This window comes from Pelecanus crispus, chromosome 4 (genome assembly GCF_030463565.1).
Source record: "Pelecanus crispus isolate bPelCri1 chromosome 4, bPelCri1.pri, whole genome shotgun sequence".
Taxonomy (NCBI): domain Eukaryota; kingdom Metazoa; phylum Chordata; class Aves; order Pelecaniformes; family Pelecanidae; genus Pelecanus; species Pelecanus crispus.
This window is the reverse complement of record NC_134646.1, coordinates 2,352,945-2,380,248: the sequence shown is the minus strand read 5'-3', so window position 1 is coordinate 2,380,248 and position 27,304 is coordinate 2,352,945. Positions and strand designations below refer to the sequence as shown.

The following is a 27,304-nucleotide window of genomic DNA, read 5'->3' as shown; positions in this document are numbered from 1 at the left end:
ACCTCCCGAGGGTGGGCGAGGATGGGATTTGTGCAGCTGTCCCTGCCTTCCCCTCCTTTTTATTGTCTTGTTCCGGTCTATCCTTTTTCTGTGTTGAGCCGCAGAACGAGGTATGTGTGGTTATGGCGTTTTCTCTAATTCTTGTTCTGATTAACTCCTTGTGCTCATACATTTAAGAACTAACTACTTTTAGGCTCCCTTTTATCTTTTTAATTTTGTAACTGAACACAAAGCTATTACTTAAATCCATGTGGCCTGAGATACCATTTCCCCTCCTGAATTCAGTAAGAAGCAAAGCAAGGACTTTTCTGGACTTGATAGTTATTTATATCTGTGATAAATACATTCACTTCATCCATGATAAATATGTTAACTGTTGTCTGCCGTTATAGGTCTGACGTAGCATGGCTACAGGACAAACTGGTAAGATGTAACGTTGTCTTCAGTTTGAAGGTAAACTTTCAAAACGTTTCGATTGCTTCCATGCCTTTTGGTGGGAAAACAGACTTCACCCCACACTGAAGTTCTTGCTGGGAGCTGCTTGTGAGTGGCCAGTTCCAGTTCAGGCTGTAAAGGAGGAACAACTGATTAATTTTTCTTAAAAGTTTAACAAACGCTGTCTCAAGTGAGACCTGCGCTTGTACCAGGGACAGGTTTCGGGGAGCCCATGCCTTGGTTTGTGTACCAGTAGCATCTGAAAGGTACTGCTGTCTGTTTCCCACGTGAAATCAGTTAAGGGGAATAATTGTCAATAAATGCGGTTTCGTGTTATGGAAGCACTAGTGTATCTAGGAGGTTTGTTTTGAGGGGTTGTTTTGGGGTTTTGTTTGTGTGTGTGTGCGATAGTTCTTGGGGGAAGCCAAAATACGAGCGTGTGTTCTTGATCCTGTGACAGGCTAGATGCTATAGTTCAAACATGCAGGCGCATTTTCTGCAAGTGAAATGTGCTTCTATAGGTTTTAATGTAAATCTTTACACCCTAGGCCTGTTTCTGCCAGGAACACCCTGTTAATTGCTGACCGGAGAGTATTTTGTTAATTTTCAAAGCTGAATGTTAAAGGGAAAAGTAGAAAAACAGTAAACGTAAGCTGGACACATGGGACCAGAAGCAAGGAGCCTTTTTGTAGTCCTTATGTCCTGAATCCATGGGATGTGGAGCTATGCATGGTGATTCCAGAGGAGATTCTTGTATGGTAGATGTGTAGGACAAAATAGCGAAACAACTAGTTCTGCTGACTTCAGTGGCCCTGCGTTTGTTTGCCCCCTGCTGCTGACAGGCCAAACAGCAGTTAAATGCTGTGTAATTAAAAAAAAAAAAAAAAAAAAAAAATTGCTCCACAGAAACAGGCTACAAAGCATTGGGAATTGATCCCCTCCATGAAATAGCTTGGGGAGGTCTTTGCCTGCCTGCAGAACCGTGGTGCTTTGCACAGCAAGGGGCAATGGGAACTACCGTAAGGGGCAGAGGAGCGTTGAAGGCAGCGGAGAAGAAAAACTCGGTGCTTCAGGTCAGTCTGGGACTTGCTGCCTGTGCTGGTAGCAGGTGTCTGTACGGGGAGAGGAAAGGTGGCAGGTAAGTGCAGGAGTAAGGATTAATTTGTCACATCCTGAAGTGGCTGGGGGTGAGCCTAGATGTGCTTTTCATGTGGCAAAATCCCTGCAAAGGAGAGGAAGGATGTTAAGATCAAAAGAACCTCCTGGGACACGGAAATTAATACGGTCCTTTGCATGTAGCAAAAGGGAGCGGGGGCTCTTGTATGAGGTCAAAAGCCAGAGAGCATCTGATGCGTGAGGGTTCCTGGCAGCAGCTGTTTTCCGATGAACATCGCAGTCTGGAGCCCTGCTTTTCCGGGGAAGCTGGGGCTCGCTCAGCTCCTCGGGCCGCGGCGTGTGCCAAACCCTGGGCTTTGTTCTGCGGGAGGCTCACTGGGGCAAAAGCAAGGCTTGCCCGGAGAGATCCCTGAAGGTGTTTTCTCCTTTGAGCAATGCTCTCTGTAACCCGATTGCCTCAGGTAAGATGGGTAACCTGTTACCCGTGGGGACAGAGGTGTCCTTCACCTGTGCTTACTCATCCTCCCTTACTGTGAGCAGCAAGCAACAGCATTGCTGCTTGCTCTTCCCAGTGAGAAATGCATGGCTTTTAGTGGCTCCCAGCCTTACCAAGGAGGGAACTAGAGCTTCTCCCAAAACTACACCTTTTAACTCCGCGCTGGGATCACGATGGAAGCCGCCACTGATAATGCTGAGCTACGCTCCTGAGCCTTTGCAAAGAGGTCGGTAAAAGGGTTACCGGGGAAAGAAAAAGCATCTTAGGTGGTTTTGCTGGGGAGGAATGGTGTTGCATCACATGGGATGCGGACAATATCCAGCAGAGATGCCAACTGATCTCATTCCTACACCACCTGCTCACCTGCGTTTCGCTCTTTGTGCAAAAACGAAGGGCGGACGATCTTTCGTAGATCTGCGGGCAAGCTGTAAGTATCCGAGGCAGCTTTGTGTTCCCTTGAAAAGCTTTAGGCAGCTGGCACGCAACATTCTGGCAACTTCCACCTGAGCACTAAATAAGGGAAGTGATAAATCAGTGCGCTGTTATGGACGCGCTCCCCAGAAACATTGGGATGAAGGCTGAAGGGAAGAGGGAACGCAGCGATTCAGCCCGCCCAGCGCAGGCAGCCAGCAGATGGCACAGCACGTCTCCCCGGACCGCTGCGCCAACGCGTTTTAATGAAGATTAAACACGGCGTTATGTTCAGTTGGTTGGTTCGGAGATTGGACAAAGCCATAAATAGTTCTTTCCCGTATGGTTTTATGTATGAGGGATCACGGGAAGGCCGTGATTATTAAGGCCGTGGAGGGGGGGGACCCTGTAACGTTGCTCTAAGAAATATTTCTTAGAGGGATGGTTCGTGCTGAAGGGAAATCCCCGGTGGTAAATAGGTTTGGAAGATCCCTGTGAAAATGGACACAGGCGAAGGACCACAGATGATGGTCAGGAAAATAAGCGAGAAGCTGAGCGAAGTCTTAACACAGTTTTTTTTTCTTTTTTCCTTCTGCCAGTAGTGTTTCTGGAGAAGGCGCTGCCGCTGCCAAGCGCCGTGCTCCAGCCGTGGGATGCGCTCCTCCTCGCCAGGCTCCCGCTTAGCAAGCGCCGGCTGCCCCGCTCCGAAAGGACCGGTGGTGGGGTCTGCCTCGGCAGCACCTAACGCAGGTTAGGGCTGAGGTGCTCAGGCAACAGCGATGCCTCACCTGAATCTCCCCACACGGCCATGGACATACCTGCCCCTCCGTCCTTTCCATCCGCTCGCTCGGAGCACGGTAATTCGAGTCAATCCGTGTGCACTTGCGTGTAAATGATTCGTATTTAAAAAGCGCGTAGGCAGTGCGTAGAAAGCTCGGAGGTATGAGCTGCTCTGTTGTCTTTCTACACCTGGAAAACATAATCCTCGGTGGGTGATAAGCATCCAGAGTAAGCCTGGCTTGCCTTTGGAAGCTTGGGCAGAACAAGTACAGTGGCAGAGGGGCAGACAGCACTTTCTGCATCACAACCTGACATTTCTATTTATACCAGCGTAAGGAGAATATATTGAATAACTCGCATGGAAATACACTGCTGCCGCCTTAAATTTTGTCAATGCTTTCCTAGTTGTCTTCCGTAATACCCTATCAGCAACTGTCTGGACATTGTTTTACTCTCACTAGCACTGGCAAGCAGAAATTCAAACGTTCAGCTTTGAGATTTGTAAAATGGATTACAGCATCTGTTAAATTACTTGCAACATGTTGCATGACTTGGGGCAGCACTGGAAAAAAGAGTTTCCAGAAATCAGTTGCCTTTACAGCTTTGCTCGTGCAGTTTTTATGTGAGGTTTGAAAAGAAAGCAGCAACATGCTTCAGCTTAACCTAAGTGCACCGAATGCAGGATATTCTTTAAAACCCGGCAGATTTATGGTCTTTCTCCCTGCCCGGTGACAACGCTACAGTCCACATTAATTTATTTAATAATAATCCCTGCCTTAATGAGAAGTCTTTATTATTGTCTTCAGAAAGATGTGTTCCTAAATGAAATTCCCATCGGTGTCGCCTATTTGGTAGTTTTAAGAGTAAGGAATATATTTGGACCATGTATTGTCACCTTTTGTCAGAGGATCTGAAAGCGCTGCTGTCCGTGAGGTCTCGCCCTCGGGAAGGCGAGGGGGAAGCAGGGGATAGGGTAAGGCTTCGCTTCGTGCGTGAGTTAAAGGACGCGGGAGTCCGCGTTCCTCGTTGCTGTACGAAGGCGGGTTCTTAAGATGAAAATCGGCCTTTCCCCCTGCGGGCTCTGGTCCTGCGAAGGTGACTCCACCTGCACGGGGCCGCTGCCGCCTTCCTCCTGGCTTGGTGTAGGAGCAGAGCGTGGCACCCGTGTGATGGGCCCGTGCGTGAACTTGGGGGGCCCCCCGTGCGTGAACTTGGGGGGCCCCCCGCGCCTGAACCTTGGGGGGCCCCCCGCGCCTGAACCTTGGGGGGCCCCGCACCTGAACTTGGGGGCCCCCGTGCGTGAACTTGGGGCCCCGTGCCTGACCTTGGGGGCCCCCGTGAGTGAACTTGGGGCCCCGTGCCTGACCTTGGGGGCCCCTGCGTGTGAACTTGGGGCCCCATGTCTGACCTTGGGGGCCCCTGCGCCTGAACTTGGGGCCCTGCGCCTGAACTTGGGGCCCCGCGCCTGACCTTGGAGGCCCCCGTGCGTGAACTTGGGGCCCCGCGCCTGACCTTGGGGGCTCCCGCGCCTGACCTTGGGGGCTCCCGCGCCTGACCTTGGGGGCCCCCGTGCGTGAACTTGGGGCCCCTGTGTGTGAACTTGGGGCCCCATGTCTGACCTTGGGGGCCCCTGCGCCTGAACTTGGGCCCCTGCGCCTGAACTTGGGGCCCCGCGCCTGACCTTGGAGGCCCCCGTGCGTGAACTTGGGGCCCCCGCGCCTGACCTTGGGGGCCCCCTCGCCTGACCTTGGGGGCCCCCGTGCGTGAACTTGGGGCCCCTGTGTGTGAACTTGGGGCCCCATGTCTGACCTTGGGGGCCCCTGTGCCTGAACTTGGGCCCCTGCGCCTGAACTTGGGGCCCCGCGCCTGACCTTGGAGGCCCCCGTGCGTGAACTTGGGGCCCCCGCGCCTGACCTTGGGGGCCCCCTCACCTGACCTTGGGGGCCCCCGTGCGTGAACTTGGGGCCCCTGTGTGTGAACTTGGGGCCCCATGTCTGACCTTGGGGGCCCCTGCGCCTGAACTTGGGCCCCTGCGCCTGAACTTGGGGCCCCGCGCCTGACCTTGGAGGCCCCCGTGCGTGAACTTGGGGCCCCCGCGCCTGACCTTGGGGGCCCCCTCGCCTGACCTTGGGGGCCCCCGTGCGTGAACTTGGGGCCCCTGTGTGTGAACTTGGGGCCCCATGTCTGACCTTGGGGGCCCCTGCGCCTGAACTTGGGCCCCTGCGCCTGAACTTGGGGCCCCGCGCCTGACCTTGGAGGCCCCCGTGCGTGAACTTGGGGCCCCCGCGCCTGACCTTGGGGGCCCCCTCGCCCGACCTTGGGGGCCCCCGTGCGTGAACTTGGGGCCCCTGTGTGTGAACTTGGGGCCCCGCGCCTGACCTTGGAGGCCCCCGCGCCCGACCTTGGGGGCCCCCGCGCGTGAACTTGGGGCCCCGTGCCTGAACCGTGGGGGCCCCCACGCGTGAACTTGGGGCCCTGCGCCTGACCTTGGGGCCCCTTCTCCACATCCAGCAGCCCAGGTGATGTTGGTAGCAGGGCTGAGAAGCTTGTGCTATAAGATTTTATTTTATTTTATTTTATTTTATTTTATTTTATTTTATTTTATTTTATTTTATTTTATTTTTACTTTATTTTATTTTTAGCGCGAGAAAGACGAATTGGCAGGGATGAAGAAGAATATTAAGGGTATGAGGCCGGACAAAACCCCCAAAGCTCTGAGAGGAGGGGTGGCGACAAGCTCCTCTCCCCGCCGCCCCGGCACCGACCCCGCCGCCCTTCTCCATTTTCTGCCAGCCGCCCCTCAGGCGGGCGGGGTGGGGGCGGCGGCCTGCGGGCCCGGGGAGCCGTGCCGGGGGAGCCGTGCCCGGGCGGAGGGCAGCGCTGCGCCCCGGGGCAGGCCCGGGCCCGGCGGCGGGGGATGGGAGGGGGAAGGCGGGCCGCGGCGGAGCGAGGGCGGAGGGAGGGGGGGGGGGAGGCCGCGGCCCTGCTTCCCGGCCGGGGCGGGGCCCGGGGCGGCGATGGCGGAGGCGGAGCGGGCTCCGCTTCAGCCGCCGCTGGAGGAAAGTTCCCGGGACGGGGCCGGCGCGGAGCTGCCCCCCGCCATGGAGCGGCGGGCCGAGCCCGGGGAGGAGGCGGCGGCGGCGGCAGAAGGGGAGGAGGAGGAGGCGCCGCCCGCCTCGCCGCCGTTCTTCCTCCTCTACCCTGGCCATGGAGGCGCCGCCGCCGCGCCGCCCGGCGTGTGGAGACCCCCGGCACCCCGCGGCGGGGCCGCGCTGCCCGTGCTGCTGCTGAGCTACCCGGGGCCGGACGGGGCCGGCGGCCGTGAGTAGCTGCGGGGCTCCCCCGCGGGCGGCCGCGTCCCCCGAAGCCGGGGGGGAGCCGTCCCGGGGCGGGGGGGGGGGGGGGGGGGGGGTCGGGGCCGGGCGGGCGCGGTGTGGCGGCGCTGAGGGCGGGGGGGGGGGCTCGGCGGGTTCCCGCCTGAGGGTGCGTGGAGCGGTGCCCCGCAGGCTGTGGAGGCTTTCGGCAGGGGGAGTCAGCCTCTGCCGCCCCGGGCTCCTGGGCGTGGGGTGTCCCAAAAGTCCCCCTGAGGCAGCTGGGCTCCAGTGGAAGGGGGCCCGGAGCGGTGTCGTGGCGGCCTGGCCGCTCCCCTGACAGCGTGCGTGCGGAGCGGGGCGGCGAGGGCTCTGGAAGGAGCATCTGTGGCTAATGCTGATCCACAAGGCCAGCAAAACCAGCGGCTTCTTTCTGGACCCTTTCCTCAGGCAAGGCTTTGCGCCGCCCTTCGCGACTAACGAGCTGTCCTTGGCTTGGGATGCACTTCGAGCTGGCGCTTCCCGCCCTCTGGCTCCCTCGTCGTGCTGGCGTGGAGAACAAACTTAAGGCGAGGGCGTCGTGCGCCGGCTGCGCGACGAGGTTGAAGCGCGTGGCGACAAGGTAGCGACGAGGTTGAAGCGCATGGCAACAAGGTGGCGACAAGGTTGAAGCACGTGGCGACAAGGTTGAAGCGCGCGGCGACAAGGTTGAAGTGCGCGGCGACAAGGTAGAGACAGGTTGAAGCGTGCGGCAATGAGGTTGAAGCGCGTGGTGACAAGGTAGCGACGAGGTTGAAGCGCGTGGCGACGAGGTTGAAGCACACGGCAACAAGGTAGCGACAAGGTTGAAGCGCGCGGCGACAAGGTGGCGACAAGGTTGAAGTGCGCGGCGACAAGGTTGAAGCGCGCGGCGATGAGGTAGCGACAAGGTTGAAGCGCGCGGCGACAAGGTAGCAATGAGGTTGAAGCACGCGGCGACGAGGTTGAAGCGCGCGGCGACAAGGTAGCGACGAGGTTGAAGCGCGCGGCGACAAGGTAGCGACGAGGTTGAAGCGCGCGGCGACAAGGTAGCGACGAGGTTGAAGCGCGTGGTGACAAGGTAGCGACGAAGTTGAAGCGCGCGGCAACAAGGTTGAAGTGTGTGGCGACAAGGTGGCGACAAAGTTGAAGCGCGCGGCGACAAGGTAGCGACAAGGTTGAAGCGCACGGCGACAAGGTAGCGATGAGGTTGAAGCGCGCGGCAACAAGGTTGAAGTGCGTGGCGACAAGGTGGCGACAAGGTTGAAGCGCGCGGCAACAAGGTGGCGACAAGGTTGAAGCGCGCGGTGACAAGGTTGAAGCGCGTGGTTGCGCGTGCCCTCGTGTGGGGTGCGCCGGGCGGGAAATGGTTTTCTGCTTCGTAACGTTGGTCGTAACGTTCTTGCGGCGGGTTTGGGTAAGCTGGAGTACCGTCAAGTAGTTGTTGCCTGTACTTTAAAGACAAAAACTACGCTGATGGGTGCGTAGAGAGGAGACCTTCCCTTTTCCGCCCATCTGGCTGCAAAATAGCCAGTGGCTTCGTCTTCTGGGCTTGGGCGACCTAGCTTTTTGCCTTTGCTTCGTCATCTTCTGCCTACATCCCAGGTGAGCGTTCATTCGCATGTTAGATGGTTATTTTGGGGTGGGTATCCCTTTTTTTTCCTCTTCTCCCTTTTTTTTAATTTTCTCCTTTCGTAGCTGATATATTTAAGCTGTTACTCAGCAGAGCTGTAAGCAGTGAGGGAAGAAGTCAACGTCAGTAATGCTGAGAGTAGATGATAGCACCTAACTTTGTTTTGAGCTATGCGAAGGGTTGGCTGTGACTGCAAACTTCTGTCCGCAGTCCGAAACTCCCTCCCTGATGAGTTGTTATTTAAACTGGTAGCTTCCTGTCAAAACCTTAATTTTTACTTTTTTTTTTTTTCTTTTCCCACTAATCAGGCAATCTTTACCCACTGCAGTCCTGTGACGTGCACGCAAGGAACCGAGCTATTTCTGATAGAAAAGACGCCTTTAAGAAAAATATCTGATCTTAACCAACGTGCTTTTACTGCTCAAACTTTGTTGTGAGAAGGTTTCTGTGTAGATGCGGCAAAACTGAGGCACTGAGGTGAGCATGCTTGTTCACAAGGAGTCAGTGTGAAAACTCACTGGTTGAGCAACGCTTTATCCCTCGTGTTAGCCTTGCTCTGCAGTGGCTATTCACGTAAGCTTTGTGAAAAAGCCTTATAAAATGTCTGCTGAAGTTCCCTTGTGCTTTTCGGCCTCAGGGGTAATAGCTGCCCGTGCGATATTGTATGTCAAAGCCCGCTCGGTAACTCAGTGACTGATGCAGCGATAGCAGTGTCTGAAGGAAACAGGAATCATAATCTGTTTGCATGGTGTCTTGGACTCTGTTTCTCCTGGGGCAAACTCGCTCTGTAAATCAATTTTTTCATCATCCCTGGTTTGTTTGATTTTGTTTTGGTTTGGTTTTTTTTCCCCCCCAGTTCTCATATGCGAAAAAGGCTTTAATTTGTTCATCATTGAGCAGCAGCAGTGGATTCTGCTGCGAAATTTTGCTTGTTCCCTGGCTGCTTTGGGCTCGTTGTTACAGCCGTGGGTAGAACTTCACTCTGGCGCAGAAAGGATGTTGTGTGTTTAACTGCTGAGCTTAATCCTGGCTGCCTGTAGAGTACGTGGCATCGCAGCTTGCATCTCCTCTAAATGGCAATTACTCGGTGCGGCGTTGAGGTGTGGCGGCGTTAATCCTGGTCTGGGTTATAAAGATTGTCATGTCTGTGTTGGTGTTGCTGGGGAGACCCATGGGTGGCCTGCGGAGCCCTGTTTCACAGCCTCTTCTCAAAGTCCCCGTGAATTCAGGTGCCATAACATATCAACTACTCTTGATCTGCTGCTCCTTCTTCTGCAATAGTACCTGAAGTGATTGTTCATGTCTGCTTCCTTTGATTCCTTAGTGCTGGAGTTATTTTTAGAGTTAAGATAAACTGAGGAGCGTAAAGAAGGCTATTTTTGCGTCTTGTGTGTGTATTTAAAAAAAAAAAAAAAAAAAAGTACTCTATGAACACTAATCCCTCTCTACGTAGCTGTAAACTGAAAGCAGCGATTTAAGCGAAGGGTATTTCCTTCTGGATGACGAGTTCCTCCCTCCAGTGCCCAAAGGCTGTCCTTTCCATGAGTAGTAGTGAAAATAATTAGTCTGTAGTGACACTTACGTGCCATAGTGGAGGTAGTGACCAACACACCGACAAGTCAATATTTCAGAATATTTTGGAGGTTTATTTGAAGCCGTCTTTTTCTTCCCCCCCCCCCCCCCCCCCGTTACGAGGCAATCATTAAACCATTCTCTTGAGAGAGGTCTCGCCACAGGATTGAAGGGTTTAATTTTTATATTTGAAAATCTGGAAAAGTACGTTTGCTGCTTGTGCACTAATTACAGCCTTCGTAGAGCTGCGTGTTGGGGTTTTCCTGGAGAGCGGTGACTTGATGGGATTCTGCATGCAGCTGTTGCTTCCAGCTGTAGAAGTCAACCCAAGGGTTATTCGCACCCAGGCGCAGGCACGATGCTTCTGTAACCCAGGCAGTGGTGTAAGCCCCGTAGCGCTGGTGACCTGAAGCCCAGCGACAAACGGAGAGGAAGAATATCTGGTAAAGAAGGAAATCGTAAGAATTTATCTCTAATGCAACTTCATTTTCTCTACGCATTTTCTCTCTGACATATTTTTTTTCCCCTCCAACTAATCTTTCTCCATGTTACCCGAATTTTCGTATTTATGAGGTGGGAGAGATGAGATGATTCCAAACATCAGGTGAAGGTGAGAGCTGCTAAGGGAAGGAGACTGAAAAAGCTTTTCATGCCAGCAGCACCTGCTTTTTTGATACAGATGGTTCCAGACAGGCAGAAGGAACAAGAAGATTTACTTAAACATGCTGAGCTGCAGTAAAACCTTAGAATACTTTCTAAATATAGTAAAAGCAACTTGATTATGCTGTCTTAAAAAAAACCAAAAAACAAAAAACCCCAAACAAAGAAAAAAAAAAAACCAAACCCCATTCCTTACTCCCAGTGAAAGCCTACCAGATATCATAAGACTTCCAGCAGACTTTTCCTTCTTCTTTTTTAATTGTACCCTCAACTATGGGAGTTACTTGAATCCTTAAATAATATCTCTGTATTTCACAGTAGGTAGACAGAAAAACAATTTGTCATTTAGTCTGGGAACTAAGAAATTCTGTCATTGGTTTTCGGGTTGTTAAACTTCTTTTTGCCCGCTGATGTTATTAGCACGCAGGGTTCAAAGTGCGACTGTTACTTGAGGTAACGTACCTGTCTGTGCTGGCAGGAGAGTCCGAAACAGACTTTGCAACGCAGATGCTTTGTTACTAATTTTATCTTTTTAGATTACATTCCACGTTAAGAGATGGCGTGGAGAGAGGCTATTGGAAGAGTGTTGAGAGGGCAGGAGAGCAAAAGTCATGGTCATAGGTTTGCTAGCGAGAGGTTTTCACGTCTCAGGCAAGAGCATGGGCAGAAAATACGAAGGTCAGAGTTGTTTCACTTAAAAACGTGGGAGCTGCCTCGCTGGGCCAGGCTGTCAGGCTGCCTAATCTGATAGAGCAGCCACAAACAGGTTACAAGCTGTAGAAAAACTTGCAAGAACCTGCTCATGATTCACGCTTGTCTTAGATTGCGATATAAAGGTTTGCGTTCCTTCATGATTTTTATCCTGTCTGCGTGGAGCTACCTCTGGCATTGTAGCCTCTCTCGGACACCCCGAGCAGCTATTTCAGAGCTCAGCGGTGCATCTGAGCTGTTACCATCGGACCGTTTCCTTCGGCAGTGGTTCCCATTTGTATAGCATCGGTGGCTTTTTTATGGTTCTGTGGTCTCCTGCGATTTTTAAATAACCAGAAGCAGCGCAGTCATCTGAAGCAGTCGTCTCGTCTGCTAACTCTGCTGTTAGGCCGTACGGCTGCTTTGCAACCTCTACGCGGCGATGGGGGAAAGTCTTCTCCTAATGACTGAAACTCGGCTTGCTCGCGGGCTGGGCTTGCAGGCATTGAAGTAAAACTCCACCCAGAGGTGCCTCCTGGAGCCCAAAAGGTTGTTAGGGAATTTGTTTGGGGTTTATTGCTTAGATTATTCTAATTTATTCAGCTTTTGAAGCTAAAAATACTTTCCAGTACAACTGGAGTGCCACAGTAGGAGTTGCTGATGGAGTGCTTTGCTTTCAGATGGTTAGTCCTAAATTTCCAACACGGTCAACTTCTAATTCTTCTATCTTGAAAACATTTTTGCAGAAAACTGCCTTGTGTTGTCATGTAGCCAAAGCTCTACCCGCTTTCGCCAAAGTGGGGTGAATGCGAGGGTTTTGTAAGACCCGTCAAGGCTGTCTGACTCGTTTGAGGCAGTGGCTCTTCGTTCCCAACCTCCTCTTCGTTTATACCGACGCTTGGTCTTCTGTTGTCCTTTGTCTACTGATTGAACCTTGATGGAGCTTTATCGCTTGGCCTTGAGGTGCATGGTAGTTTTATCAAAGGCTTTAGAAAATGCAAATATTTGATGCCTTTCTTTTGTTTCTGCTGTGTTGCTTTATAACTTTGAGGCATAGGATGGGGGTAGAGGAAGGTTTGTCCTGTGCTTTCCAGGTGGTGATAAAAGGCTCACAGGTCAGCAAGTCGTAGGATAGTTCCTGGTTTGGTCTTTTTTGGTCTTGTTTTGGTCTTTGCTTTCCTTTTCTGAGCAGTGTTTTCATTTTCCCATAGTACTGTAGCTGACATATGGACATTACTCGCTTTTGTTACGGTTTTGCTACTTGCCTTAGCTTACCCTGAAAGCTGTGTTGGGAAGGCAATTCTCCATTTTCATACCGTAGGTGTAAATTCAGCCATGTTCTGGAACCTGGAGGTTACCGTCTCCTCTGGGCAGTTGAAGAGTTCTTAGGTCTTCAAATACCCATTTCAAAACTCTGGAAGAAAAACCAAATCAGCTTGAAAAATGAGCTCTGAACTTGTCATTGTTGTTTTAAAAAAAAACCAAATACAACTCATCAGAGTTTCTAAGCATGTGCATACTTCATATCATTTTTGTTTTGTAGTGGAGTAAAAGGTACAGTTTTACGGAGGTGAAGTAGCTCGGTTTCTTCTAAGGTAGCAATTGTTCTAAATCTCTTAGGCGTTATATTGTGTCTAAAGTTTTGTTCTGGGCAAAACGTACTACTAAACTGAAATTAATAAAAGCCAAAAAAATATTTTGCAAGTACTTTAAATATCCCTGTGGAGTACTTGCAGCAGGAACATTGCATGAAGCAGCCTGAAAATACAACTGAGCTGGAAGGGGCAGGCTGGCTTCTTTTATTTCTTCATGCCAAGAAGCAGCAAATGGCCTAAAAAGAAAACCAGTTGAACGGTTACTTAATTTTTTAACAAACCTCCGCTGTGATCCTGGTATGTGGTCGCTTGCCAGTGCTGAATTCGGTTGAGGACCCGTGTTGTGAAATGGGAGCTGCAGGGTTACACCTAACGCTGCTTGTCTTTCTGACTGTTTCAATGCAAAAAAAAATTAAACTGATAATTAGATATGTTGGATAAGGGCTTGCACAGTAGCTTATGGTACTTCGTTGATTCTAAAGGGTTTATTTTGATTATTTGCTGTTTGTTTAGACCCTTTCAAAAGGTTAGCAAGAGTGCGCAGCTCTTCTGTAGCTGTTCGCGTCTGGCGACTTTCACTGGTCGGAAGAGCGGTGCTAAAACTCGAGGTTGTCGTTGCCGAAAGGATGTATAAATATCGTATGAGTTAAAATGCTGTCAGCACGGTTTATAAATCCCATTCTTTCTGGCGGAAGGAACAATAGTAACTGTTGTCGACGGTGAAATAATTCTCCTTTGCATCACTGTAACAATAGGCTGCATGGCTCTTTGTTTTAGTTTAAGGGGGGGAAAGAGTTGCTGAGTCAAAATGTTATGCACCAAGCAGGAAGTTTTCACTGAAAGCGACTGCTTCCTCTTGCCTGTTAGAAATAACAGCTCTTAACCCTTTTCTCCAGTTCTATGAGGTTTTTGCCTAATGGGTGCTTTTTTTCAAACAGCTGTAGGCATTGGTATGCTGAATTCTGTATCAAACAATCAGTTTCTGTGTTTCACATCCCTAAGAAACACACGCACATCCTTTTGAGCATTTCTTTAGGGAAGAAAAAGTAGGGAGAATAATGAAGGGCCCTTGCATTAATTGTTTGTATGTTCCATCAGTGTGCTTTTCTGGTGAACAGTCAGCCTTCTCCCAATGTACATGGGGGAGGACCAGGCATCCATTTCAGATGGATGCTACGCGCCTGCTCTGCACGAATATACCGGAGCCACACAGGAATTAAGTAAGACAAGGTAATTTATTGTTGCCCGGCATCGTAGTTGAAGTGGGTGGTGATATTGTGTCCCGTGCCCTGGTGAAATAGCGACCTCGGGAATAAGAAGGGTGTCTGTTGACCTGGGACCTCTTGTCCCATAGAGGTGGGGCTGCCTGGGTTGGGGACACGGGGGAGATTCAGCCGGCCGGGAAGGGACAGGGCAATGCAGCGCTGTCATCTTAATCTTGAGAGATAGAAAGTCTGTTTCTCTGCCTGCTGAGAGGTAATACTTCTTCATCAGCCTCGCCTGAGCAGTACCAATTTTCAGATAGGGTTGTTAAAGCGTAAGATTCAGTCAAGTGGCTATATATGTTTGAGGTGTTGTCCCTCCTTGTTTTGCCATGTGCACGTGCCCTCCGAAAAGAGCTTAATCCTCGATCGCTCAAGTGCTGAGAGACAGATCTTGTTTTTTCCCCCTCATTGTTTCCCCGAGAGGATAAATCCATCCTAATATTTTTTTTCTACGTTGGAAATCTTAGCTCAAAGGTACCCTTTGAGAAGGTCGCACGGGGAGTAAAACGTAAACCGCAACTTGCACACCTGCCGTGAAAACAAAGGTGCTTATTTAATTCATGCAGTGACATCCAGGCACGTGAAAGGAATACAAATGCGTCTTTGTATTCCTCGCGCTGCTGGTCTGCTCTCCTTTGTAGTATGGGGGCGACGGATGAGAAATCCGCGTGGCGCGTTCTGCTGGCTCGCAAATTGAGGAGCGCAGCCTGATGAGAAGGTGCTGTGGATGATGAGAGCCTAATTGCCCTCCCTGCATCAGCCGCGTCTAGGAAGCATCCTGGGAATTGCTTGCCCTACGCTCAGAGCAGCTGATCACATGAGCCTGAATTTTCAGTTCAGTTCATTAGTCAGCCATTTTGGTCAACACCCTGCTTACTGCGCACAACCAATCCTATCGGCACTCGCTGTCCTGGCGTATCTGGGAAGAAAGGGACCAGCAGTTTGATTTCAGCAAACCTGGATATCCGTCTCTACAGTCTTCCTTTGCTTTTGCTTGGGTAATCATCAGAGGAAGCCATTCTTTTTCCTCCTTCTGCTTTTTTTTTTTCCTTTTATATTTTTTTTTCCCTTTTTTTTTTTTTTTTCCCTTACCTCCTGTCTTTGATGCAGAAGCCAGGTTTTCTGTGGTCACTTAGGATCAATAGCCTCTAGCATAGCTGACGACGGCGGCGGTTGGTGGAAAGCAGGGAGGAAGAGACGAGCGTGAAGCAGCAGCGTTTTTACCTTGCTTTATATATGAAAAGGCCAGAGCAGTCTGTGCGATCCTGAGCATATTTGTCCTTTAACAGCAAGGTATTTCTCATTTTCTTCTTCAGAAAGCTTTTCTTTTTAGTTCTTATTTTTTTTTCCCCCCTGTTGTTGTCGTACCAGCTGAGTCATCATGTCTGCTCTGACGCCTCAAAGCGACATGCCAACCCCCACCACAGACAAGATCACTCAGGCTGCCATGGAGACCATCTATCTTTGCAAATTCCGAGTGTCGATGGATGGAGAATGGCTCTGCTTGCGCGAGCTGGACGACATCTCGCTGACACCCGACCCAGAGCCTACCCACGAAGGTACGGTCCGGTTCCCTGCCTCGGGATCCCTGCAGCCGTCGCATTGTTACGACCGCTGCGTGAGCTGGGAGGGGGTGTCTCCGGGATGAGATGCTCTCGTCCTGCCTGGAGAACCTGGACACCCTTTGACATGTCAGAAAGCCAAATTGGCGCTTCAGATCGCCCTTAGACTTTATTGCGTCTTTTGTAATCCACCCCTTTGAGAGAGACAGCTTTGTGCTTAATTGTTGTTATTTTGTAAGATGTATCTGGAAAGATCAGGTTTGCGTGTCTCGGGAAGGAACGTAACCACGATGTGTGCTCAGCGATACATTTAATCACAATTTTACTCTTAAAAACAGGGCTTATAGCTCTCTTAGTCAGCTTTGACAAATGGAGCGTACTGTCAAAACACAGATGCGTGTCTGCGTACGGTCAGTGGGTAGTTTTTGGAAAGCCCCAAGTGATTACGCAGTTATGCTTATTGTCAGGTGATAATGCCATCACAAGTCTTCCAGCTCGCTGCTGTTGAGCGTGCTGTTGTTGATAATGGCTTGGCAGCCTGAAAAGCGGAGGTGTAACACATCTGGCTTTCTTCCTGAAAAAGGATTTGTGATCTGTGTTGATGGTGAAAACAGATTAATACCAGGTCACGTAAAATGAGGACTGAAAGCTTTGTGAGTACTAAAAACACAAGAGGACATCTATGCCTCGCTCTACCAAGGAAAAAAGCGGGGAATGAGGAGATAGGAGCAATTTCTGCAGGAATTTTGCACAGTAGCCGGTGCTCCCGTGGTCACCAGCGTTGCCAGGTTCTGAGCGTGCCTGGCTGGATGCTGAGCATCTTTCGGTCCTGCAGCGAGGGGGCTCCATCTTTTCACGCCTGACCCTTTTCCAGTAACTACTGAAGTGGGGTGCCACCAAGTAGTTTCGCTGGACCCGTTTGATTGCTGGCTTGTCGAGTCAGTGATGTCTTGCTGTAATGTTGTCTTGTTGGGTGAGGCAACTTAAATTGTGGTGAGGACTTGAGCTTCAAAATTAATTCCTGGGTGATAATTTAATTTCCATTTGACAGCTGCCTTCAGTGGTAGCAGCCCTTGGGTTTGGATTTGCTTGCCAAATACTTAGTCACACAGTGGGATACTAGGCAGAGGTTTCAGAAGCAGAGACTAGCGCTCCCTCTGAAGCATGGCCCAGGGTTTCGGAGAGATGCTGTAGGCTCAGGAAAGCAGAACCGGAGTAGCGAGTGCAGCGTGAGCCAAGGGCGCAGTAATTCAGCCGTCTTCCAATTCCCGTGTTCTTGCATGTGGCACAGGCTTATTCAAACCTTGTTTGGTCTTACTCGTATGTTTTTGGATTTCAGTGGTTTGGGTTTTTTCACAGTACCTTCTAGTGTAGGTGGATTGTTTTTTATACATTTTCTCTCTCTCTTTCTCTCATAAACAGTAACTACTCTTTTGACCTGTCATGTTGTAGTTAGTAAATGACCTTCCAAGCAATCTAGGGCTCTTCTCATAATACAGCCTGGAAAACCTTTCGGTCGTGCTGTGAGTCAGTTCTTTAGAACCTTATTTTTATACATGACTCTCTGCTCTCTGTTCGCCTTCTTGCTCGGAGCACGCTCACGGGGAAGGTAGGCTTGGATGAATCCAGTGTCTGTAACAGAGCTTTTCTGGGTTGTCTTTCTGAACTATGCTGAATATGTGTCCTTACAGTGTAGAGATTGCAGTTTTGCCTGCCTGTGTAAACAATTCAGACACAAACATTAGGCTAACCCTCCCCCAAAACTAGAAAAATAATTGGTTTTAAAGCTGTAATTACAGTCACTCCCTTGCAAGTACCGGAAAAGGTTAGGAAATAGCATTTGCTCAGTTCATTGCTATATTATTGAATTCATATGTCAAAAATGAATAAAAAAAGAGAAAAGTGTATCATCATGACCTTTATGGACATGTTTATACGCTCATAAAGTAAGGTTGCTGCTTGGGAGGCAGAAAGACTGCTTGTTTCGGGGGGGTGGTGGTGGTTTTGGACCCAAGTCCTATTTTTAACAGAGATATAAGGTCAGGGAAAAGTGTTCATAATAGAAAAGCTGACGCAGCTTTATCCCTAGCGTTCAAACCGGCGCTACTGCAGCAACACTGCTGCTGCGTCCTCAGCGTGCACGGGTTGAGGGGACGGGATGACGGGGCTCGCAGACGCCAAGGGCTTGTCTGAGAGGAAAAGCAGGAGACCTAGGAGCTGAGGCTGGCGTGTCTTGTAATATCTCCGTAAAACTGATGTAGAAAGGTGGGGGTTATGAAGGAGGAGGAAAAGAAAAGGCTCTAGAGTTCTGCCAAAGGCATAACAAAAGGTTGCATTTTCTTACTTACAAACGAAGACGTGTAAAAAATAATATATGGCAGCAGCAAATCCAACAGCTTGTTGAAATAAGGGTTTGAAACCTCCAGTTGCTGTCCCTCAGCTCTTGCTGCTTCCCGAGGGTTTTTCGCCCCTGGCCTCTCTTCGCTCTGCGATCTGCTGTGCCCCCAGCCCGCGAGCGGCCACCCTGCCTTCCCCCTCCTCGCCGTGCGCCCATCGCGCTGGGGACGAACACAAGCTGTGCTCCTGGCCTTGCACCGTAGGTGTCTGCGCCCATCCCTGCGGCCCACGGTGCCGTAGGAGAAGAGGAAGAGAGCGGTTCTGGGCTGTGAGGAAGTAAGACGGGAAGGCAAAGGGTCAAGAACAGAGCAGCACGCAGCATGGGGAAGGTTTAAAATGCGTTGAGAAAATGAGGTTTTAGTCTCCAGAATTGACTGCCATACACTTCTGCTGGGCTGCTCTCACGGAACGCCCTGCCATGACTCGGTTGTTAAATTGGGTCCGGGGGCTAGCGGTCCCTAGCTTCTCCTCTTCTGGGTTCCCAGCTTTTTCAGCTGAGTAGTCTTACAGGCCTTACCCCTTCAAGCTTTGCCCCATACCATTGGCTATGGTGTGAGTTTCCGCTTCGCTGGTTTGCAAGATGCTTTTTTTTCTTCTGTAGCTATACCAAAGGTAGGGCCAAAAAGTAAAATATCTGAGGAAACTGAATTGCTGCTAAACAAGAAGCTGTGGTACATTTTTTTTTCTTTCCAATGGAAGTAGTTTGTTAATAGTGGTTAGTTTTATTATTTCTCGTTTTGTTGATTTTTTTTTTTTTAAAGCCGATTACTGAGGAGAGACGGTTTAAACACGCAGGAGGAGGCTCAAGTAAGTGATTTTTATCTGCTGTGGATCGATATCCCTCACCGGAACACGTGTGTTGTAATTCCAGTAAGAGAGGGGCATCAGAAGAAGAGTTTTAATGGTTTTAGTCTTAGAACTGGGATGTTTGGGGCAGCTAGAGGCAGACGGCTGTGCTTTCTGATTGTGCTCCAAGGGCTCCCCAAACGGAGAGGCAGAAACTGCAGCTGGTGCTCCTGACTTCTGAGGCCAGCCCTTTCCTCAGGAGCCCGTTTTCCATAGCCTTCTCGGGAACAATCCCGCTTGAGGCCAGTGTTGTGCTAGAAGCTGGAGAGAAAGGGAAGGAGCTGGTAATGTAAGCTCATAATGGTAATCATGGTTGTACTCGTTGACGTTGCAAACCAATAGGCGTCCTCCCGTGGTGGTGAGGTTTTCTGGTAAAACCAAGCCAAATTCTGCTACTCCTGAAGCCAAAGGCAGTATACTTTGGGACGTGGACTCTGATCCGAGATGAAACAGTGTGAATTTGGAGTAATTCCGCTCCTGCCACAGAGTTGGAGCTTCTGAGTGTAACTCTGAGCAAAACTTAAATTTCATACCGTTTAAGAGCAGCATGTAGCAGAAGGGTGGATGCGTTAGCATAGGTACGGAGTTTCTTGCCAGCTATATGTATTCAGTATAGCATGTAACATGGATGCTCAATTTAACAATAAAAGCAATTAATTTTCTTCTTCACCTGTTTGGAGCAATTCTGTGTGTATGAAAATAAGCTGGTTTTGCTATAGACTGTAAATCTGCTTGGCTTAGAAAATGAGTTGTTTATTTTTTTTTTCAACAAACAGTGGTTCTGAAGTAATTGGAACTTTACTGTGCTATGCAGGCATCACGAAACGCGCCTCTAGTGGCTATTAAGCTCTCGTTTGTTTGCAATATGTATAATGATCATGGAGGCATCTTGAGAGACTGAGGTGTGCAAAACATCTTGATTGTATTTCTGTTGGACGTTCAAGAGTGCATGTGTACATGGGCTCGAACACTGATCTCGACTTTTGGGAGAAGTTATGAAATGCTAAGTGGCCTCGCACGGTTTTACTGGATGTTAAATTTCTACTTTGAATAATCGGCCGTCTTTATGAGGAGCTTCATATCTGAGCAATGGAAATTGTAATCCTCATGGGATCAGCGTGTAATTGAGAACAGAAAGAGTAACATGTGATAAGTGTATGATCTGAATTTACTTGCAAGTGTCAAGAATTACAGGATCCTTTTTTTTTTTTTCTTAAATCCTGTTCTGTTTGCACTAAAACGGGTGATTAGAGTGCTGTGTTTATAACATGCAAAGAGGTAATTATCTTTTCTGTAGTATAATTTTTGGTAGCTAAGGTCAGACTTTTTTTCCCTTTCTTTTTTGACCAGTAATTTAAAAGTTTTACTTTCAGACCCATGCTTGTGTAAAATGCCCTAAGTAGAACTGGTACAGCTCTTGAGAAAAAGCAAATGCCTTTCTCAGCGCGCAAATACCTCTTGCCTGTTAATCTATTGCACTTTTTATTGCATCATCCTTCAGATTCTACCTTTTCTCTCCATCTTCTGTTCAAGCATTTTTCCATGTTTCTTTGCACACTTTGAAGCGGTTTCAGGAAGCAGCATGACCTTATGAGTTCCATTTTCGCTTTGCAAGTTGGCAGCCACCTTGGCACTTAGGTTGCATGGGGAGGGGAAGCGAGAATCACCTTGGTTTTGGTGGGCACATCTGCCCTCCTGGGCTGTGCTACTGGGGGAGCTGCGGTCCCGGTGTAAAGCCACATTGGTCTGCAGAGAACGGAGCACACCTAGGAAGAAACCCTGGTAACTGCTACTCTGGTTTGGGTTTTCTCTTGTAGCGTGGAATAGGAAGAGCAAACTGTTGGGAGAGGGGAAATTGCTGCGTGGATTGTGCCTTTCCCGTTACAAATCAAATTTGCCGTAAACGCCGTACTGAGAGTAGCAGGGACCTTTCCCGTGTTGACAGAAACTGCATGGGGTTGCTCTTTTATTAGAAAAGTGCCTCTTAAAAATACGTATGGTGGCAGAAACCCCTAAACAGGTGAAAAGTTTGAAGGCGCTGGAGACCAGATTTAATAGAACAAATGTGAAGTCAATAATGGGCAAGGCACATGAACGACAGTGTGTCAATGGTCGTAAATGTTTTGAATAGCAGTTAGGTCATGTAATCCAGACAGCACGCACTGAAAAGTACCATCATCAAGAGGGTCATCTCCCCAGGGACGGAGGAGGCGTCCTGCTTACTGTATTTACGCTGAATCCCATCGCGAGCCGGGAAGAAAGGGAGATGACCGAGAGAAGGTGGACACTTGACCCTAAGGCAAAGGCGAGGGACGATTGAGTTTTGAAGAGCTCCTCAGGACAATTAGTACACCGTGCCAGCCCTCCAGTTGATTTGAAGAAATTCAGAGGAGAGGGAGTGAGTGCCCTGTAAGGCTAGGGTGAGACCCAGGTCAGGGCTACTCTAATTTTGCTTTAAATTTGTAACTTTTGTAGATATTTTCAATGCTGTTATTAAGAAATTACAATCACGAGTTGCTTGCTTTGCTCTTTCAAGCTTGTTCAGTTTAAATGAAGTCAGATCTGGGAAATGCGGGGCAGGTTTGTTTCCCTCTGAGATGAATCAAAAGTGCTGCAGAGAAGCCTCCTAGGTGTCAGCTGAGATGGGAAGTGAAAGATGGGGGGGGAGGTAGGATTTGGGGTTTTCTCCTCTTTCTGCAAACTATCAAGTGCTAAAATAAAACGAGAAATTTCCCGTAGCAGTTACTCATGTATTTCCCTCTGGAAAGAGGCTGGTCGTGGAGAGAATTTCCATTTGCAACACCCAGAAATGCCTGATGGTAATCATGCGGAGACAGGAATAAAACTTCGGGTGGGATTCCAGCATTAATGTATGTGATGTACATTTGCTATTTACTTGTCCCATACATGGAATGGAGCATGGGTGCGGAATTCCTGAGTCCTCTGTACTTTTTTTTTTCCTTCCTTCCTTTTTACCTCCTCCCAGTTTGTTGCAGATCTGTGACTGCTATTTCTTTCGGCGCAGTGCAAGCCTTATGTCACACTTATGTCAAAATGTCCGTGGCATAGGAAACCTGGTCCCGGCAGGCTGTGACCCCGATGCTGCCAAATGGAGGAGTAGCATGTGTTAAAAACAGAGTGAGGACAATGGCCTTTAAAAAACCAAAAAAACAAAAAAAACCAAACAGCCTTGTAACAGTTTTACACTTAAACTCTTGCAGTCGATTGTCACAATTTATACTGAAAGCACAAGCTGTTGCTGCTGTAAGGTGAGCTGAAGCAGTTCTGGGCGGTTGGGTGCCGGATAAGGTTGCATTAGCTGAGGGAACCAAGAAGGTAGGTGCGGGGTGACGGTCCAGGGATTGGGTTGATGTGCTCGGTGTGGTCAGAGGAAAGAGATAAAATGAACTATTATCCGCAGGGAGCGGATAGCGCCAAGGTCAGCAGCGTCAGCAAAGTACAGCTGTAGGCGATGGAGGAGAGCAGAGGCTCCCCGACGACCGAAGCACTCCGTGTTCTCCTTTTTGTTCTCCTGCTCTGGAAGTATAGCCGGGACTTGCAAGCGGGCACGCGTTGGTGCAGCGGTACTTGCACGGGAGAATGAGTGTGTGTCGAGCGTTTTTAGCATCCATTCTTCACCCTTCCTGTTTTGAAAATAGCTTTCGCAGACAGAAGTTACAGGGTGAAATGAATGGACTTATTTTTTTCTTCTTTATGCAAAGCTCTTTCTTTATACGTATAAATTTAGAGATGGGATTTTTGTGTAGTGGGTTTTAAAAAATGTTTTTTTCTTAAGCTACTTGGTAAGTTCTGAATAGACTGTTCTGGGCATTCTAGGCTGCAGGCTGTCTAGTCGCCTCCTCAATTTTTGGATTGCAACATGTGGAACATGACGTCGAATCTCTCTTTGCTGGTCCCTTTTCTTCATTGACGCTTCATGATCTACCTGATTTGCAATCTAATCTGAAAAAATTAATTACATACTTCCGATGATATTAACAGCATCCACTTAATTTTCTTTCTTAATCACTTTAGTTATTTATTAAATGTATTATCATTCCTAAGGCAACAAATATGAGACAACGCAATTTAAATAAATATAATAATGTGACTATAGGTTTCCGTTTCATGATAAAAGCAGTATTTGTCCATACGATGAGGGAGAATGTGCTAGCCTTAAAGAAAAAAAATTACATGAATGCAATTTGTCACGTGTAGTCAGTATTTCTCAGTAAGCTCTTCCGACTTTCCCTTGTGTCGTGGGATGCTCTGGCCCAAAAACGAACAGCAAGTGGTTAGGCCAGCAGACGGAAAGTTAAATTCTGATGAATAATCCTGTAATTAACCTTTTAAAGGTCATGGTTTTCTATGAGTGGTCTTTCCTTTCTGGAGAAAAAAGAAAGAGTTCCTGGAGTACTTTGAATATTCGGGCTTAGCTAAAAGAAAGATGTTGCGTAAAAAAGGGGGATTGGGAGAAAGCCACCTTTGCCGCTTGGCATTTCTGTTGGCGGTTTGGTTTGGTTTGATTCAGTTCACTTGATCATCATCCCGATTCCTGCCTTTCCTGTTCAGTCCTCACTAACTTGTCAGCACTTTTGTAGGGCTGGTTTTAAATGTCTGTTGTTTTTTTCTTCTTTCCTCAGAACTTTTTTCAATCATGGCAAATCTCCAGGCGGGAGCGGAGGGGATTTCACACTCACGCGTTGACTGGACGCAGTCTAGTTGTCTTCCCTGGTGTCGGCGTTGAGCTGCTGATGTCTTTAGCCTTTATCTCGACTGCTGTTGTGGGCAAGCTTGAAAAAATAACCCCTTATTGTGGACCTTGGCCTTGTGGCAGTTCTGTTTGTTTATAAACTCTTCAACAGAGTTAATGTTTTCTGTAAGGGTCTGTACAAAAGCAAACAGATTTGGGTCAAGCCTTCCATAGCAGCCCAAGCAGCATAACTGACGTTTCACCGTTGCTGGGTACTTTCTCTATCAAGCTCAGTTTTCACTTCCCAAAATCGGTGCTGTGGTGGTGGAGTTTTTTTCTTTCTTTTTTTTTGCTTATTTTCCTGACTTCTCTGCTTCTCCTTATGCATTTGTTAAGAACTTTACTTAAAAAAAACCCAACAAAACCCAAAAAAACCCACCCTGACCAATTTAGTCTGTCTTTGGAGGAACTTGATTCTCACATTGTGCTTGGAAACTGTAAAAAGGATGTGTGGATTCATTGCTTTGTTCCGAGCGTCTGTCTTTACACCTGAAAAAATGCCATATAAGAAGTTTGGAGCATTCCATCCTCCTAGTTGCTCTCACAGGTATTTACTAATAAAAGTAAATTGGACGTGGACACAAAATTGGTGGCCTAGGAACCTGTGTGAACTGGGGAACTTGCAGTTCTGCTGCTAGGCTTACTGCAAATCGTGGGAGTCTACTCGTAGGTGGTACCCCGGTACAGGCGAAGACGCTGCGTTTGAGGTGATGAAGTTTGTTGCGCGTTATTTCTTAACGAGCGCGTTCTGTATCGGCAGTTGGAAGGGAATATCTAGGGATTTGTGCCGCTCTGGGCTAGGGAACTCCTCAACGTTTATTAAAGGGCACGTGTTCATTGCTTGTTTAGGTTTATTTAAAGTATCCCAGGGATACTTCTCCTGTATATTTGGAAACTTTTGCTGGTTTCTGCTCATGAGACACCTGTTCAAAAACCCCTTAACGTGCATTGGATGCTGTTTTTATGCCCATCCTGCCCACAGTGTGAGAAGGCACAATCTTGACTTCCCCTTTACGTGCTCAACTTTTGCATGTAGCATGTTTTCTCGGCACTGCATGGTAGTGTGGCAACTCACTGCTTAGCCAGGTTGCCTTTGGACCTGACCTTCTTCACAGCCGTGTTGGGGGCTGCCAGGAGGTGTAGGAGCGTTGCATCGCAGCGCTCAGCTGGATGGGAGCTGGAGAGGTACGGTGGTAGTTGGGAATATTCATAAAGGTTTCTGCTCCCAACCCTATTTTAGGCTAATAACTTCAACCTTTTTAAAAAAAAAAAATAATCATAGAATCATAGAACGCTTTGGGTTGGAAGGGACCTTGAGAGATCATCACTCTTTCTGTTATAATAGCAGCATGAAATATTTTTTATGCTGGTACATTCTCCCAGGGTTTATTTTTAAAAGCTTTTATTTGCATGGGAAAGTGTATCCGTTGGCAATATCCCTTATTCCTGCACGAGTTGTTCCAAGTGTCAATGTAACTGTTAGGTATTGCGTACGTCTGTGAGAAATACTAAACCAAAAATGAAGATATGAGCAAATTCAGGAAGATGAAGGTAAGAGGGAGAGTTCTTTTGTTTGTTTTCTTACTGTATGTCATAATTCGCTAATCATTGATCACCACCTCTTCTTAAGCATTCTTATTAGCGGGAATGAAGTGGTAGCACAAGCTGCTTCTTCATACATGTTAGTATCCCTGCTCATTAAGATGGTTTTGGGTTTTTTTCTTTTTTTAAACTGTTAGCAAAGGATAAAAAGCCTTGGTAAACCTTATTTGCCATTGGATTTGAAAGACTTTGCGGTTGGTAGTAAGAGTGCCTAAACTTGCGCTGCTCCGCTGCGGCCGAAGTCGCTTCGCTGAGGCTGCGAGGGGTTTCTTGCTCCAGTGCTAAACTGGGAAAATCGGCCCAAACCGAGTCCCGTGCTGCCGCTGGACTGTCTCCTGTAGTCAGACCGGTTAAAAACACTGCTGCTGTGTCAGCGAAGCAGAGAAGAGAGTAACTTTGAAAAACCTGATGGTTACAATAACGGATGGGATTTTCGTGATTAATATATTAGTGATGATAAGAACTCCAGTTCCTTTGTAAAGAACTTGCTTGCGGGATATTCAGTTCCATAATACTAATCTTCCTGGGAATCGAGTTGGAATGAGGTAATCGTTTTATGAAGACTTACAAGTCTTGTTTTCTGAACTTGGTACAAATCACTTACAGCCTTTAATATTTTTCCATAATTAGCAAAAAAGTATTGAGTTTGTCCTAGATGTACCATGGTAAGGAGCATGGAAACTACCAAGTTGCAGGGCTTTGTGATTTCATTTATTTTATTTTTGTGTGTGTTAAGGGTTTTTTCCCCACTGTTGTTTGGTGGAAATTCCAGACAAGTGGGGAAAACTGTACAGTGTGAAAGAAGAAATGAAATGTATGCAAACCGCAGTTAGATGCATGAAGAAATGAACAAAAATAGGAAGGAAAGTGCTAATTAAATGTGTGCTTTTGCCTCTAAATCTGTACAAATCCCATAGTGCCTTTGTGCCAATACGAATTCATGCAATTCTTGCAAGCATTTCTCGCTAGAAAGAGGATAGGATTTTTGCCTGTAGGGATATTATAGCAGAAAATATTTGTGACTCCACTGGATGTTTGTCAGCGTTACATGAATCGCTTGCTAAGGGTCAAAAAAAAAAAAAAAAAAAAGCCTTAATCCTTTGCCATGAAGTGGGTAGCAATTGTCCAGATAGAGCCAGCAGAGTGGTGTGAGGTTTCTTTTACCTTTCTGTGAAAGGTAGCCCGGGAGATACGTGAGGGGGGGTGCTGACTGCTTGGACTGCACTGCGTTTTCCTATGTTCATTTAAAAAAAAAGAAAAAATTAAAAAATCGAAGCAGTGAGAAAGCAAAGCCTGTTCTGCTGTGTATAAGCCTCACTACCTGTAGGCAACGGCTCTCATAGTAGGTTGGAGGTCTTGGGTGTGTTTTGGATACAGAGCTGAGCAAAGAAAGAGGCTTAGAGGAGTAGAGAGCTTAAATAATTGCAGGCTACGTGGTGCGCGTAGGGAGGGGTTTGAAGCGACAAAATCCAAGCGAGAAAGATCACGTGAAAGATCAAGTGAAACCTGGCAATTGTCTCTGTCCCCGTTACCAAGCTAATGTATTTGGTTATGAGATGTTCTTCGCTGTTTACGCTTCAGATAAAGGAAAAAACCCAAACCCTTGGTGTTAGACCATTCAGTGACGGTGTCTGGCTTCAATCTCAGTTTGCAGGTGGGGATTCTAGGATGGTCAGAATCTGGTTCTGATATTTGCACGCGATGGAAACTGCTGTTAAATAAATCATTGCACGCGCAGGTGGATTCTCATCTGATTCATTTGCAGAAATGCTAGAAATACAGCTAGAAAATACTAGCCGTATTAGCTTGTTTATGTAGTGTTGTTACGCAAAGCATTTTCTACAAATACCAAATTTCTCACTCACACTAACATCTCTGTTTTAAGTCCTAAAAAAAAAAAAAAGGGAAAGGAGTGACCCATGAGTCACGGAGTCCAGTTTGTAGCACTCCAAGGTAAGAGTGCAGTAGGGTCCAGGAAAGCATCAGACCCGTCAGTCCACCACTGCACTGAGCTACAAAAAGTCTCCTAAACCTACAGAAAGCTGTAACACCTGTAATAAAAGACCACAAGCTGAAAGTGTTGCACGTGGGAGGAGCATCGCCAGGGCTTTGTTATTGCAATAGCGGGGAATTTCTCAAGCGAAACTCCCTGTTGCTCCTAG

The 27,304-nt window shown here is 48.2% G+C and overlaps 1 protein-coding gene across 2 annotated transcripts in view; it reads left to right on the top strand.

Annotated features, from left to right (window-relative positions):
* The first annotated feature begins 15,363 nt into the window (after positions 1 to 15,363).
* RUFY3 (RUN and FYVE domain containing 3) overlaps positions 15,364 to 27,304 on the top strand; it is a 35,756-nt gene continuing 23,815 nt past the window's right edge. For both annotated transcript variants that reach the window (XM_009482516.2, XM_009482515.2), the window contains exon 1: positions 15,364 to 15,541. In XM_009482516.2, the coding sequence (XP_009480791.1) occupies positions 15,364 to 15,541 (178 nt within the window). The remainder of the gene's footprint in view (positions 15,542 to 27,304) is intronic.